This window comes from Telmatherina bonti, assembly GCF_933228915.1.
Source record: "Telmatherina bonti genome assembly, chromosome: 12".
NCBI lineage: Eukaryota > Metazoa > Chordata > Actinopteri > Atheriniformes > Telmatherinidae > Telmatherina > Telmatherina bonti.
This window is the reverse complement of record NC_136610.1, coordinates 6580409-6597372: the sequence shown is the minus strand read 5'-3', so window position 1 is coordinate 6597372 and position 16964 is coordinate 6580409. Positions and strand designations below refer to the sequence as shown.

At 45.2% G+C, this 16964-nt stretch overlaps 1 protein-coding gene across 1 annotated transcript in view; it reads right to left on the bottom strand.

The window, feature by feature from the left end:
* tgfbi (transforming growth factor, beta-induced) overlaps positions 1–9080 on the bottom strand; it is a 37111-nt gene extending 28031 nt beyond the window's left edge. The window contains exons 1-2 of the mRNA XM_079250483.1: positions 8908–9080; positions 5909–6007 (exon numbers count right to left, since the gene is read on the bottom strand). Coding sequence (XP_079106609.1) covers positions 5909–6007; positions 8908–9020 — 212 coding nt within the window. The 5' untranslated portion in view covers positions 9021–9080. The remainder of the gene's footprint in view (positions 1–5908; positions 6008–8907) is intronic.
* Positions 9081–16964: the final 7884 nt, after the last annotated feature.

The window sequence follows — 16964 nt, the reverse complement described above, 5'->3', positions numbered from 1 at the left end:
CTCCTAAACCAGACAGCATCTGTGTGTGTGTGTGTGTGTGTGTGTGTGTGTGTTCTGTATGATTTGTGTGTCGGGACATTCAGGTCTTCCAGCTTTATTTCCTCAAACCTCCACAGAAACTCTCACTTCACTTCCTGTTTCTCTGCTGATGTTTGTGAGAATGTTCAGAGAACCGTCCAGAACTGGGACCAGTTGGAAGACAGGCGTCAAAAGTTCAAGAAAAAAGACAAAAGGACTGAAAGAATGAAAAGAAAGAAGAAAGAAAAAAAGCGGTGAATGAAAAAGGAGAAGGAAGAAACGAGAAGCAGATGAGAGCGAATTAGAGGGGAGGAGAATGTAAACATGGAAAATGAAGAACAGATGAGTAATTGTGTCAAAGTGCTGAAGCAGCTGTTTCCATAGAAACCATCTCACCGGTCAGTGCTAAGAGCAGCTGGTTTACTTAACCTGAGTAACAGCACTACGAAGCCGTACCAGAACTCTGAGATCCAGGAACTGTGGTCTGCTGCTGGATGTTTCTGATGTTTTGTTGTTTATCTGTGATGGTTCTTTAAAATCTTCTGGATCCAGGCTCTCGGAATGTTGCATAATTCCTCGGATCAGCCAATCACAGACCAGCATCCAGGAGCACGTTTCTGATGGTATGACCATCCACTGAGGAGCTGCAGAAAACTACAACATCAACACCATAAACACCAGTCCAGTGTCAGCCTAGTATCAGCCGGGAGTTGGCCTGGTTTTGGCCCAGTATCAGCTGGGAGTTGGCCCAGTATTAGCCCAGTGTCAGCCCAGTCTCAGCCAGGAGTTGGTCCGGTGTCGGACCAGTATCAGCCAGGAGTTGGCCTGGTTTTTGCCCAGTATCAGCCGGGAGTTGGCCTGGTTTTGGCCCAGTATCAGCCAGGAGTTGGCCTGGTTTTGGCCCAGTATCAGCCGGGAGTTGGCCTGGTTTTGGCCCAGTATCAGCCAGGAGTTGGCCTGGTTTTGGCCCAGTATCAGCCAGGAGTTGGCCTGGTTTTGGCCCAGTATCAGCCAGGAGTTGGCCTGGTTTTGACCCAGTATCAGCCAGGAGTTGGCCCAGTGTCGGCCCAGTATCAGCCGGGAGTTGGCCTGGTTTTGGCCCAGTATCAGCCAGGAGTTGACCTGGTTTTGGCCCAGTATCAGCCGGGAGTTGGCCTGGTTTTGGCCCAGTATCAGCCAGGAGTTGGCCCAGTGTCGGCCCAGTATCAGCCAGGAGTTGGCCTGGTTTTGGCCCAGTATCAGCCAGGAGTTGGCCTGGTTTTGGCCCAGTATCAGCTGGGAGTTGGCCTGGTTTTGGCCCAGTATCAGCCGGGAGTTGGCCTGGTTTTGGCCCAGTATCAGCCAGGAGTTGGCCTGGTTTTGACCCAGTATCAGCCAGGAGTTGGCCCAGTGTCGGCCCAGTATCAGCCGGGAGTTGGCCTGGTTTTGGCCCAGTATCAGCCAGGAGTTGACCTGGTTTTGGCCCAGTATCAGCCGGGAGTTGGTCCGGTGTCGGCCCAGTATCAGCCAGGAGTTGGCCCAGTGTCGGCCCAGTATCAGCCGGGAGTTGGCCCAGTGTCGGCCCAGTATCAGCCAGGAGTTGGCCCAGTGTCGGCCCAGTATCAGCCAGGAGTTGGCCCAGTGTCGGCCCAGTATCAGCCGGGAGTTGGCCCAGTGTCGGCCCAGTATCAGCCGGGAGCTGGCCCAGTATCAGCCAGGAGTTGGCCCAGTATCAGCCGGGAGTTGGCCCAGTATCAGCCGGGAGTTGGCCCAGTATCAGCCGGGAGTTGGCCTGGTTTTGGCCCAGTATCAGCCAGGAGTTGGCCTGGTTTTGGCCCAGTATCAGCCAGGAGTTGGCCTGGTTTTGGCCCAGTATCAGCCGGGAGTTGGCCTGGTTTTGGCCCAGTATCAGCCAGGAGTTGGCCTGGTTTTGGCCCAGTATCAGCCAGGAGTTGGCCTGGTTTTGACCCAGTATCAGCCAGGAGTTGGCCCAGTGTCGGCCCAGTATCAGCCGGGAGTTGGCCTGGTTTTGGCCCAGTATCAGCCAGGAGTTGACCTGGTTTTGGCCCAGTATCAGCCGGGAGTTGGCCTGGTTTTGGCCCAGTATCAGCCAGGAGTTGGCCTGGTTTTGGCCCAGTATCAGCCAGGAGTTGGCCTGGTTTTGGCCCAGTATCAGCCAGGAGTTGGCCTGGTTTTGGCCCAGTATCAGCCGGGAGTTGGCCTGGTTTTGGCCCAGTATCAGCCGGGAGTTGGCCTGGTTTTGGCCCAGTATCAGCTGGGAGTTGGCCTGGTTTTGGCCCAGTATCAGCCAGGAGTTGGCCTGGTTTTGACCCAGTATCAGCCAGGAGTTGGCCCAGTGTCGGCCCAGTATCAGCCGGGAGTTGGCCTGGTTTTGGCCCAGTATCAGCCAGGAGTTGACCTGGTTTTGGCCCAGTATCAGCCGGGAGTTGGCCTGGTTTTGGCCCAGTATCAGCCGGGAGTTGGTCCGGTGTCGGCCCAGTATCAGCCAGGAGTTGGCCCAGTGTCGGCCCAGTATCAGCCGGGAGCTGGCCCAGTGTCGGCCCAGTATCAGCCAGGAGTTGGCCCAGTGTCGGCCCAGTATCAGCCGGGAGTTGGCCCAGTGTCGGCCCAGTATCAGCCGGGAGCTGGCCCAGTATCAGCCGGGAGTTGGCCCAGTATCAGCCGGGAGTTGGCCCAGTATCAGCCGGGAGTTGGCCTGGTTTTGGCCCAGTATCAGCCGGGAGTTGGCCTGGTTTTGGCCCAGTATCAGCCGGGAGTTGGCCTGGTTTTGGCCCAGTATCAGCCGGGAGTTGGCCTGGTTTTGGCCCAGTATCAGCCAGGAGTTGGCCTGGTTTTGGCCCAGTATCAGCCAGGAGTTGGCCTGGTTTTGACCCAGTATCAGCCGGGAGTTGGCCTGGTTTTGGCCCAGTATCAGCCAGGAGTTGGCCTGGTTTTGGCCCAGTATCAGCCAGGAGTTGACCTGGTTTTGGCCCAGTATCAGCCGGGAGTTGGCCTGGTTTTGGCCCAATATCAGCCGGGAGTTGGCCTGGTTTTGGCCCAGTATCAGCCAGGAGTTGGCCTGGTTTTGGCCCAGTATCAGCCGGGAGTTGGCCTGGTTTTGGCCCAGTATCAGCCGGGAGTTGGCCTGGTTTTGGCCCAGTATCAGCCAGGAGTTGGCCTGGTTTTGGCCCAGTATCAGCCAGGAGTTGGCCTGGTTTTGACCCAGTATCAGCCAGGAGTTGGCCCAGTGTCGGCCCAGTATCAGCCGGGAGTTGGCCTGGTTTTGGCCCAGTATCAGCCAGGAGTTGACCTGGTTTTGGCCCAGTATCAGCCGGGAGTTGGCCCGGTTTTGGCCCAGTATCAGCCGGGAGTTGGCCCAGTATCAGCCGGGAGTTGGCCCAGTGTCGGCCCAGTATCAGCCGGGAGTTGGCCCAGTGTCGGCCCAGTCTCAGCCAGGAGTTGGTCTGGTGTCGGCCCAGTATCAGCCAGGAGTTGGCCTGGTTTTGGTCCAGTCTCAGCCGGGAGTTGGTCTGGTGTCGGCCCAGTCTCAGCCAGGAGTTGGTCCGGTGTCGGCCCAGTATCAGCCGGGAGTTGGCCCAGTGTCGGCCCAGTCTCAGCCAGGAGTTGGTCCGGTGTCGGCCCAGTATCAGCCAGGAGTTGGCCTGGTTTTGGCCCAGTATCAGCTGGGAGTTGGCCTGGTTTTGGCCCAGTATCAGCTGGGAGTTGGCCCAGAGTCAGAAACCTGCTAGGATGTTCTGTTCTCATCTCAGCCTCTGTCAGGCTGACTGCTGACAGTCACAGATGCTTTATCTCATCAGCAGCTGCCTCAGTAAGAAGCTGAAATTTTGATTCGAAGTTCTTAACATCCAGTAACTACTGTATTAGGAAGCCCACGGTCAACATGAGTTTGGTGTGTTCAGATGTTTTCTGAACAGATCAGTCTTCAGATGTTCCACCACCATGGAACCACAACCGAGAAGAGTCTGGATGGAACCTGACAGAAACACAGTGGTCCAGAAAGACCAGAAACTGTATGACTGAGTTTAAACAGATGCTGCAGAACAAGAAGTCTCTCTAGACTTGATTCCTGAGGAGCAAAGGGTCATGTGACATGTTTGGTAGAAGGATCAGCAGGCAGTCCACCAGGTTCAGGACCATATTTAGGCTTTTCCTGAACCAGGAGGCGAACCAGAAGAACGGCAGTGAAGCAGTTTCTATTCGTGAACGCTGATACTGGTAAAGTTTTACCTTTTGAATACTCCCCTCTGACTGAACCGATAAAGTAGATGTATGCAGAGTTCTGGATAAACACACTGAGCCGAGCCGCTGAGTTCAGACCTCTGGAGAGAAAAAACAAGCCTCTGTCTCTTAAATCTTCATCATTCGGCCGTCAGCTTCCTCACCTTCACGGCTCCGGAGGGACGCTCCGCTGCAGCCGGGTGGAAGTCAAGAATGTGCTTCTCCTAACACGTCCTGAAACAGAACGTCCACAGACTGCCGGACCGAACTCCGAGGATCTGGTTCTGGTGTTTTCCATGAAACACACGCATACACACACACACAATGTTAATGAGGCTCTCAGCAGGAGCTGAGCCGGATCAGGATTACTGAGTCTAACCATCTCTCTGAGGACCGGTCTCAGGTCAGGAGGACTTCTCTGTCTCAGGAGGACGTTGGGTCCTGTCCTCGCTCACAGACAGACCTTTAAAGGCCCGTTTGAGGACTCACGCCAGGTTTCAGAGCTCAGGTTTGGTTTTTACCAGACCTTTGCTGTCGGTCCTCACAAAGAGCGAAGTGTGTTTGTGCAGAGAACACCTCACTGCAGGAAAATACCTGAAGTTCAAGTAGTGTGTTCTGATCCAGAGAGTCCTGATGCTGAACCGGACCCTGAAGGCCCTCTCACACCGAGCAGGTGGACTCAGTGACGGAAAAACACTTTAACAAGACTTTCCAGGTTGGTTCTCTGTTGCATAATGGTAAAAAAAACACATCCAGAACTCTGAGGGTTCTGAAAACCCAAATGACCCAGCTCGGCTCAGATTTTGATCTAGTGACACCACTTCTGGGTTTACAGCTGTCCCCTGTGGTGAGTCCAAGTCCTCTTTACTGAGTTTAGGTGCTCTTTGTGCTGAGTTCAAGTCATCTCTGTTGTGAGTTCATAACGTCCTCCCAGTGGTAAGTTCAAGTGCCCTCCGTGGTGTGTTCAAATGCTCATTTTCACATCGGAAAACCCAAACCGAGGTTCTGTTTTACTCTGTAAAGATTTGATACATGATGACATCGTCAATCATCGTGTCTAACTGAACTCTGATTGGTTCTCAGGAGTTCTCAAATGAAGGGATACAAACATTGTTTCAGGAGAAACGGGAATCCAACGAGCTGCAGAACAACAGCTTACTGGACCGTGGTTCTGTTTGGTTCAGATCGTGGTCCACTGGACATCTCACACCTGTGAGTTTAGGACAGAGTGAAACTCATCAAGCGTAAAAGACTCGACCTGGACCAGGAGTCAGAACCACCAACCTCAGAACCAGAAGTTCTCACAGCAGGAACCCGTCTTCAGAGGTAAATGGACACTAACGGTTCTGCCCGGCTGAGGACATTTCCTCCTCTGAGGTTACAGAAGAGACAAGCAGTCCTCCAGAGATGGACAATCCAGAAACACAGAACAGGGTCAGAACCCCACAGAGATTCAGAGGACAGGACAACAAGAGGACACAGGGAATGGACCATGGAGAGGACAGGACGGAGAGAGGAAAGGACACAAGGAAGACAGGACAGAGAGAGGAAAGGACACGAGGAAGACAGGACGGAGAGAGGAAAGGACACGAGGAAGACAGGACGGAGAGAGGAAAGGACACGAGGAAGACAGGACGGAGAGAGGACAGACGGAGGTTATAGTTGGACTCACGTGGGCTGTCCGCAGATCTTCCGATGGTACCACTGTTTACAGTTGGTGAAATATTTCTTATTGGTTCCTTTAATCTGCTGCATGGCACAAACATTCGGACTGAGGAGGAGAAAGAGGGGGAGGAGGGGGGAGGAGAGGGAAACACAAAAACAGAAATGAGCTATGATTTCAGATCCATACATATCTATAATAAACACAGCAATATTAACTTTGATTCACCTGACAACCGTATCTTTACCTGGTAGGCGGCGCCTCACAGCAACAGCAGGGCGCCATGGCAACATGACTCACAAAGCAAGTTGTGATACTATCGACCAATCAAAAGATTTGAGTACAGCTCCAACCATCATGGTGGGGTTTGTGAGACTGGGACCCAAACAAACAGGCCATGAAGTTATAGTGGTCAGACTGGATATTCTGACATCATCCCATTTTTCTATGATGGAAACGCTGGACATCTTGGTAGGAACACGGCTAAACACACCAGAAATCCCACACTGAAGTTAAACCCTAAACACACCACAGTGTCTCTCGCCATTCCTTAAATCACTGTTTAACATCTTTCACCTCCATCAGTTCCATCACCCCCATAACTTTCATCACCTCCATCACTTCCATCATCTCCATCACCTCCATCAGTTCCATCATCTCCATCACTTCCATCATCTCCATCACCTCCATCAGTTCCATCATCTTCCTTAACTTTCATCACCTCCATCAGTTCCATCACCCCCATAACTTTCATCACCTCCATCACTTCCATCACCTCCATCATCTCCATCACCTCCATCACTTCCATCACCTCCATCATCTCCATCACTTCCATCATCTCCATCATCTCCATCACCTCCATCACTTCCATCATCTCCATCACCTCCATCATCTTCTTCACCTCCATCATCTCCATCACCTCCATCACTTTCATCATCTCCATCACTTTCATCATCTCCGTCACCTCCATCACTTCCATCACTTTCATCATCTCCATCACCTCCATCATCTCCATCACCTCCATCACTTCCATCATCTCCATCACCTCCATCATCTCCATCACCTCCATCACTTCCATCATCTCCATCACCTCCATCACTTCCATCATCTCCATCACCTCCATCAGTTTCATCATCTCCGTCACCTCCATCACTTCCATCACTTTCATCATCTCCATCACCTCCATCAGTTCCATCATCTCCATCACTTCCATCATCTCCATCACCTCCATCAGTTCCATCATTTCCATAACTTTCATCACCTCCATCAGTTCCATCACCCCCATAACTTTCATCACCTCCATCACTTCCATCATCTCCATCACCTCCATCACTTCCATCATCTCCATCACTTCCATCATCTCCGTCACCTCCATCACTTCCATCACCTCCATCAGTTCCATCATCTCCATCACTTTCATCATCTCCGTCACCTCCATCACTTCCATCATCTCCATCAGTTTTACCACCTCCATCAGTTCCATCATCTCCATCACTTTCATCACCTCCATCCTTTCATCATCTTCATCACTTTTATCACCTCCATCTATTCCATCATCTTTATCACCACCACCACCTCCATCACTTTTATCATATCCGCCAGTTTAATCACCTCCATCAGTTCCATCATCTCCATCACTTCCATCATCTCCATCACTTCCATCATCTCCGTCACCTCCATCACCTCCATCGCTTTTATCATCTGCATCACCTTCATCACCTTCATCACCTCCACCACCTCCATCAGTTCCATCATCTCTGCCAGTTCCATCCCTTTTATAACCTCCATTATCTCCATCACTGCCATCATCTCTATCACTTCCATCAGTCCCATTACCTTCATTATGTCCATCATCTCAATCAGTTCCATCACCTCGTCACCTTTATTATCTCCATCACTTCTACCTCTCAATCCCCTTCATCATCTTCATTATCATCATCACCTCCATCACTTTCATCAACTTCTCCATCACCTTCCCCACCTGTATTATCTCCATCATCTTTAAAGTCATTGTGGATTTAGATGTGATGCAGCAACATGGCCGATATCGACTGATTCTGTAATGAAAATCTCAACAGACCAAAAAACATCTTAAAGTCTGGATCTTCATAGATATAAAAAGCTTTTAACTTAATGAAACATGATGTTGTATAATTTAAGAAACTATCCCAGTATGATATAAGACTAGATCATAAGATATTAATCTACACAGAAGCAGTTTGTAAAAGCGTAGTTTGATCAACATGAACATTACCAGCGGCGTCCCGCAGCTGTCAGTGTTGGGTCCTAAACTGTTTATATCAATATTATATTCCTGGTCTCAAAAGTACAAATATTTTTGTTCTGGCAGCGGTTGCAAGTGTTTAATGCTGAACTAAAGAGACTTTAAGCATGATTGGTAAGAAATAGATTATATTTATTATAATATACAGAATATTATTATTATATTGATAAGGAGCTAAATGCTTAAATATGATTTTTTATTAAGGAGATTGTGGGATAAAATAAGTTTGTTTTTGCTCCAAACTCCTAAACAGAATATTTAGTTTTCAGTTTGTCGTTCCAGAAACATGGAATTATTTCCTTTTTACGTGTTCAGATGAAACTAAACTAAATCTGCCTTTACCCCATCATCTTCATCATCTACATCACCTCCACCACCTTCACAGTGGCGTCACGAGGAGTTTGGACCTCTGCAGGCCAGAGCCACATGGACGGTACCATCTTAAATGAACTGGTTCCACCTTATAACAAGGAGGTTTTAGATGTCTGGAGGTTTTTAAAGTGAGCTGATTAGAACCTCCAGACCCATTGACCCTGCAGAACCGGGCCTGATCGATCAGCTGATCACTTTCTTTAAAACTTCATGCAGTTTCAGAGCGATGCATAAAAAACCTCCTGCAGAACAAACAACTCTGTAGAACTACCCAGGAACTCAGGATTCCTGTTGCACTAACATACAACTGTTCGTGTCGGTTCGGTTCTGTTGGGTTCGGCAGACCACTCACCCCTGCTGCCGGCCTCGGATCCGGCTGTGCTGCAGGACGGCCTGGTACGGAGACCGGGCCAAGCACAGGGTCAGAACCAGGGACAGACCCAAAACCAGCACGCACACCTTCATCTTCACGCTGCTGAAAAGACTGAAATCCTGCTGCTCTTCCTCCTCCTCTTCCTCTTTCTGCTTCTCGGCGCTCCGAAACCCGTCCTCAGTCCTCTTTATAGACCAGAGGAGGAGGAGGAGGACGGAGAGGGAGGAGCCGAGCTTGGACTCCTGGGAGTGGGATTAAGGACCACCACCCTTCCCCACAGACAAGGCTCTGACCCTGAACCTGAAGGATGAAGAGTAACAGAACTCTGACAACCACGTGACTGCGGGGCAGGGGCGGATCTAGAGTAAGGATGGAAGAGGGCACGCGGAACAGGTGGTGGTGGTGGCACAGACTGAAGTATATAAAAATAAATAGATAGATCATTTGAATTTATTGAAAATTGAAACCATGAGTAAATTGTCTGTTTTTTGGAAAACACGATTTTTGAGCCCAGCCTGAGGATTTATTTGTTTTTATTCTGGAAAAACAACTGAGTCATAACTTCTGCTTATCATCATCATCATTGTCATCATTGTCATGTGAGCTGAGCTGAAAGTGTGACACAACTTTCTGATTTTAATACAGGAACATATTATATTCCAGATTATTGAACATCAGAAACCTCATTTTAGTTCAAGTTTATTCATTTTACATCTCATGCTGAAAACCTTCCATTCTGACGACAGAATGAGAACATGTCCACAGAGGACACCGTTGTAGTTGGACACAAGGTTTAGTCAAATAAAGGTCAATTAAACTGGTAGAAATCAGGTGGTCAGAGTTTAAGGGTGGTTTGTTATAAAAATATAATGTACATCCTTTAAAGGTTTGATGTGAGGCTGAAGGGCAGTTCATCGCAGGGCATGTCACAGTTAGAACGGTGGCGTAGTAGTTAGCATGGCAAAGTAGAGGTTAGCACTGTGGCATAGTGGTTGGCATGGTGGTGACATGGTCAGCATTGTGGCGTAGTGGTTAGCATGGCGGCGTAGTGGTTAGCACTGTGGCATAGGGGTTAGCATTGTGGTGTAGTGGTTAGCATGGTGCCGTACTGGTTAGCACGGTGACATTGCGGTTAGCATGATGGTGTTGTGGTTACCTCTGCAACCTCATAGCTGGAATTGTGGAGTTTAATTGACCTCTTACCACATGTGCTGTAAGATAATAACTGAAAGTATGGAAAAACATCTATGTTTATGTTAATATAAAATAACAGAAACGTTTAAACATACACATTAACAACATCTCTAATGAGGAAAAGGAAGACAAAAAAAGAGTGTGTGTTCAGAGAGTGTAAAATGATGCGCTGAGCTCCTCTCTGCTCTCTCCATGTACGATTGTGTTTGTGGCTTCTCTGAGCCGTCTGGAATCCTGATGCCTCCTGGTCAAGGCTTTCTGACGACTGCAGAGTCCGAACTGTGAGAAGGTTTTTATTACTTTGTTCCATGCTTATGGCACATCCTTCCTGGGCAGCAGAGTGTTCAGGTATACTTGGCATACCTGAGCTGTTTCCATTCCTTAAGAATAGCTTCTTCTCTTCAGCTGTCCTTCATGAAGACCATTTCTGATGATGCTTCAACCAACAGCAGATGAACCAGCTGAAGGGTCCAGATCCATCTCCCAGGTTCTGATTCAGCTTTTTGCTGGATTCGTTCCGATTTCTTCTCAACATCATTTTCAGATCCTGTTCATCTGCTAGATTGTTTATTTTAAACCCTGAAACTTCTTCTTTTGTCCATTAAGGCTGACACATGCCAATACCACCACCAAATCCACAACAGTGTTTGGTTGCCTAGGCAACACCGTGCATCAGTGGCACAAAATGACAGAGGAAACGATGAATTCCTTGACAATAAAACAACTATTGTAGTGCTATGAAAACGTCAGTAAATCTTTAGGAAATGGTAACACATTACAAAACAAAGAAGAGAAAACTTATTTGCATATATGACTCCATACAGGCTCAGGTTCGTGTCCTCATGCATCGACACATCATGCGAGACATTTCCCTCACACAGATGTTCTCCTGTTCTGTGAAACTACATATTCCCCTTCATACACATGATATTTGGTGTTTCTCTGCAACCAGGAACTCTCCATCTTCTTTATTTGTCACGCATCGATGGCCAGTGTCACATGTTTTCCTGGACGTCCTGGTGTGGAGCGGGGACCATCTCATCCTCCTCCCTTCTGAGAAATCCCAGCACTGGTAAGCTGTCTTTTCCGGCTTTCGTTTTTAGATTTGAAGCAGATGTGGTTGCTCTTTGTCACCCCATCTTTAGTTTCTGCTCTGTCACCACACAGAACGTCAATTCATCTTTTAACGTGTTTAAAAAAAACATGGAAATATAGAAATATCCTAATGGCAAAAACCTTTTATACAATTTCATACAGACATTTATTTTATGGACAGTTCATATAATTTAAAATACAAGGGTTCTCACACTCCATGAAATTATGTCTCACGTTTAAATTAAGTCTAATATGGACTACCATGTCTTATTGGACAAAAATATGATATTTTCCTGATTCTGATTTGTTTAATTTAGGTACACATGTACAGCGCATGTAGCTTCAAAACCTACAGAAGAAAAACAATTTCCTGCAGAGCAGCTGGATATTAAAGACCTCACAATGAAAGTTTACTGCCTCCCGGTGGCGAGAAGAGGTACTGCGGGTCCTTTTTCCATCAGGAAAGAAGGAAAGTACATCAGCATATTTTTTGGTGTTGTCATGACAACCCTATAACCACTGATGTCATCATGGAGAACATGTGAGCCTGGAAGGAGAAGATCCAGAAGCGTCAGAATGAAACGAAGAGAACCTGCTTATTAGAACATGAGATGTCCTACTGACAGTGAAGACCTCGCAGTTCCTCCAGAGGAGTTTCGGTGAACATCTGTCCAGCTGCAGGAAGAGTCCATGAGGAGGTGAGGCATTCAGGGACATGCAGCAGTGACCACTTCAGGGAGAATCTGGAGAAATGAGCTGCTTGACTCGGTCTGGTCAGAAACTGCAGGTTCACAGTCCAGTCAGACCTTCCTGATCTTTCCCTTCACTGATCAGGTTTTCATCGCCGTTGCAGAGACGCAGATCTTCGTGTGACATGATGGCCGGAAGATGAAGAGCAGCTGAGGAAGACAATGCTGCTGCGACATGGAAACTTCCAGCTCCCCTCTGGCTGCTTCTGTTTCCACTTTAAATCACGGCTCCACTCGGACAGTTTTATCAACAAAGCCAACCTGTGCCAACACACACACCTTTACACACTCCGAGCCAGTCTTCATAAACAAGTCTGCTTTGAATGCAGATGATTCTCAGGATGAACTCTCACCAGAGTCTGCTGCACGCCGGTGATGACTGTAAGAGTGGTTATCAGGAAGGTTTCCTCCACACGTGCTCAAACACGTGTTTGCTTTATGGATGAAGCGTGTCGACGCTCATCAGGCCCACGCCGGTGGAGACAAGCTCACAGCTTCAGCTGATGTTTGCCGTCCTTCCTGGAGGAGGTCTGTGGTCTGGGAAGGATGGTCAGAGACCAGGTTCTGATCCAAAGGCCTGGTTTGGATCCAGATCAGTCAGACATCCAGCTTTCTGGAAAGACGGTGGACAGAAAACACGATCTGTTTTACGCTGAACTTTTTCTGGATGAAAGGAGACCACAGTTCAGTCACAAACAATTCTCTGCTGGAAAAGACTCGTCGTCTCTCAGTGGCGTTTAACACAACACTTTGTCAGTGTTAAGTATGGTCTGCAAGGTGGCGTAGTAGTTATCACCACAAAAGCAAGAAGGTTGCTGGTTTGACCCTCGGCTCAAACAGTGGCCTTTCTGTGTGGGGTTTGCATGTTCTCAGCGTGGGTTTTCTCCGGGTACTCTGGCTTCCTCTCACCGTCCAAAGACATACATGTTAGGTTAACTGGTTACTATGAATTTTCGCTAGGAGTGAGAGTGAATGGTTGTTTGCGTTGCAGGCATCAAATAATAAATGAGTGAATAGAAAGAAAACAATAAATCTTAACAATGTGAACATTAAATTCAGTTGAATGTAGATTTAAATAGGATTTACAAATGAGTGCATTCTACTTTTATTTATGTTTTACAGAACATTCACTAGTTGTGATAAAGCTTGCAGGTGATTCTTAAATCACCTGCAAGCTGATTGCAGGTGATTTATGCTTTTATACCCATAAAGGCATCGCAGTGAGAACTTAACGCCTGTAATCTTATAAAAAAATATGATTTGGTTAAAGGGATGCTATGATGGTATTTGGAGTTTTCTGAGCTTTCTACAGTGTTACAATGTTGAATCCTCATCAGACATGTGAACGACACTGTTTTTTATCACCTAAACGCATGTTTGAGTTTGAATTTGAGTTCCAGCACTCTCTCCCTTCGGTTTCCATGGTGACAAAAAAACGCGTCGTTTTAGAGAGTTTTTTCTACTTGGAAATCCTTGTGACGTCCAGGGGGATAAGGTTCGGTGATTGGTTACCTTCTACTGGTTAACAAGGGCATGTACAAATACATCAGGCGGGTGGAAAACGTGGGATAAAGTTATTTCCAACGATGGCTGGTGAGTTTACCAAAGAGAGACATCCTGCTGCATTCGTTGCTGTGGGTTGCTGTTTTCCACTTCGTTTTCAGGGTCTGATTCAGGTTCCAACATGTAGGGCTGTATGCTATGTGTTCACATTGTATTTTGTTCATCATTCAACTGATGCACACACCGCTTGCGCTAACTTAGAAGAAGTAGCGCTATAGTTAAAGATGTTTCAGAGCCTTCTAGTGAGTTTATTTAAAGAAAAAAGGAGCATCAACAAGTCTAGTGTCTTTTTCTGGTGGTATCAGGGACTCTTGGTGGGCAACAATTAAAGAACATGTAGTTTTCTCGTCTCCTTTCCCGCCAGCTTCGCTGCAGTCAGAGCAGGAGGTGATCACCTCTGCTGCATGATCAGATTGAAGTCGATGATGGTTAATTCATCCAAGTTTACTGTCTTATATTAATGTGTGTTCATGTGGATGAAAATATTTTTAAAGTTAAAATTAGTGTAACATACTGTAGACTCTTTTAGAGAATAACTGCAGTTGTTAGTTTAAAGTATTAAAATGACCCTTTAACTTTGTTTTGTTTAGTTTTGGCCAGAGATGTTTTACATTTCTTTTTTACTGTTTCAAAGTGAATTTATACAGACATTAATAGATTTCAAGTTTATTATTTTAATTTCTATCACCATTATTTGATTTAATAGTTGCTTAAAATCTATTTAAATGAAAAAAGTTGCTTTTTTGGGTAATTTTTATTATGTTAATAAAGTGCAATTGAGATTATTTAAATACAAAGTCTGTAATTAATTAGATTAATTTATTTAATCAAGTTCCGCCATTAGTAAAAATATTTCACCTATCAGAATCTTTTGATGCAAATTGTGTTCGCCCTCTGATGGACCTGTCCAGGTGTACCCCACCTCTCGCCCGAGATAGACTCCAGCTTCCCCGCAACCCTTAACCAGAGTTAGGGTTTGGAAAATGAATGAATGTGTTTGTGTGTTCTTTATGTGTGTGCCCGCATATTTGTGCACATACATGTGTATACATACATATCTTTAGTTTTACATTCATGTGTTTTCATCGTTTTTTGATATATATATATATATATATATATATATATATATATATATATATATATATGTATATATACATATATATATATATATATACATATATATATATATAGTGTAAACTAAGGGAACTTGAAAGACTTGTAACCTCACTTTACGTTGTACTTGTTGCAATGACAATAAAGCTAATCTACATAAAGCTAAACTACAAAAAGCTAAAACACATGAAGCTCGACATAAAGCTATTCTACATAAAGCTAATCTACGTAAAGGTGATCTAACTAAAGCAAATCTACATAAAGCTAATCTAAATTAAGATAATCCAAAAAAAGCAAATCTACATAAAGCTAAACTACATATAGCTAAACTACATAGAGCTAATCTACATAAAGCTAAACTAAATAAAGCTAATCTACATAAAGCTAAACTAAATAAAGCTAATCTACATAAAGCTAAACTAAATAAAGCTAATCTATATAAACCTAAACAACATAAAGATAATCTACATAAAGCTAATCTAAATAAAGCTCAACTACATAAAGCTAATCTAAATAAAGCTAAACTACATAAAGCTAAACTACATAAAACTAATCTAAATAAAGCTAATCTAAATAAAGCTAAACTACATATAGCTAAACTACATAAAGCTAATCTACATAAAGCTAATCTACATAAAGATAAACTAAATAAAGCTAATCTACATAAAGCTAAACTAAATAAAGCTAATCTATATAAACCTAAACAACATAAAGATAATCTACATAAAGCTAATCTAAATAAAGATCAACTACATAAAGCTAAACTAAATAAAGCTAATCTATATAAACCTAAACAACATAAAGATAATCTACATAAAGCTAATCTAAATAAAGCTCAACTACATAAAGCTAATCTAAATAAAGCTAAACTACATAAAGCTAAACTACATAAAGCTAATCTAAATAAAGCTAAACTACATAAAGCTAAACTACATAAAGCTAAACTAAATAAAGCTAAACTAAAAGCTAAACTACATAAAGCTAATCTAAATAAAGATAATATACATAAAGCTAATCTAAATAAAACTAAACTACATAAAGCCTATCTACAACTTCTGGAAAGATGAGATGTGTAAACATAAATAAAAACAGAATGCAATGATCTGCTCATCTTTTTTTCCACATATATTCAGTTGAACACACTACAAATATAAAATATGCAATGTTAAACTGATAAACTTTGGCTTTTATAAACATTCACTTGTGTTGAATTTGATGTCTGTAACACATTCCAGTAAAGCTGGGACTGGAGGATGTTTATCACTGTGTTACATCATCATCGTTCCTTGTAACAACACTCAGTTAGTGTTTAAACATGCCATGTGCACTAACACACCCCATACCATCACACATGCTGGGATTTCAACTTTGTCCTAAAACAAGCCTCGTAGTCCTTTTCCTCGTTACATGTCCTTCACTTCCAACAACAATCTGAAACGTGGACTCATCAGAGCACAGCACACTTTTCCTCTTTGTCCATCTTAGATGAGCTCGGGTCCAGAGAAGCTGCGGTGTTTATATCTGGACTTGTCTTTGCATGGCAGGGTTTTAACTTGCAGACGTAGAGACGAACTGTGTTACTGACGAAGGTTTTCTGAAGTGATCCTGCGCCCACGCGGCAGTAGCCTTTACGCAGCGATGTTGATTTTTCATGCACTGCCACCTAAAAATCGAAGCTCACAGACATTCAATGTTGGTTTTTAATCTTTCCACTGACATACAGCGATTTCTCCAGATTCTCTGAATCTTTTCATATTATGGATTGCAGATGATGAATCCTTAAAGCCACACGACGGACCATTTGCCATTTTGCCGTAACACGCCCCCTGTCAACGGCTAAGTCAGCCTCCATCTTGCATCCTACCTGACCTGTTAGCTCTCTCCAGCCAGCAGAAGACGATCTTACTATGACTCTTGTTTTGTCTCGTTCTCTTTTTTAATCTTCATGTGTTTCTTTGCTGAATCAGCAACGCTGCATGTTCAAAACAGCCGGTTCCTTATTTTACTGCGAAGCAGTAGCTCTAGAAATGCACATGATAGATGTCACTGTGTCAAAGTCTGGGATGCAGAGTTTTAAGGTAGAAAAGTTACATAATGTGTCTTTAAATTGTTATGATTCCATGTTGAGAAACTTGCGGTTGTTCCCAGAGTGAACTTCACCGCATCCTTACTCGGCATTGACTGAGCCCATTCGGCGATGCTCCTTTTATACCCAATCATGACACCCACCTCTTTCCAATAAAGCAGTTCAGCCATCGAATGCTGTTTTTCTTTTCCATAATTGCTCAACTTCCCCGGTCTTCTGTTGCATCTCTCCCAGCT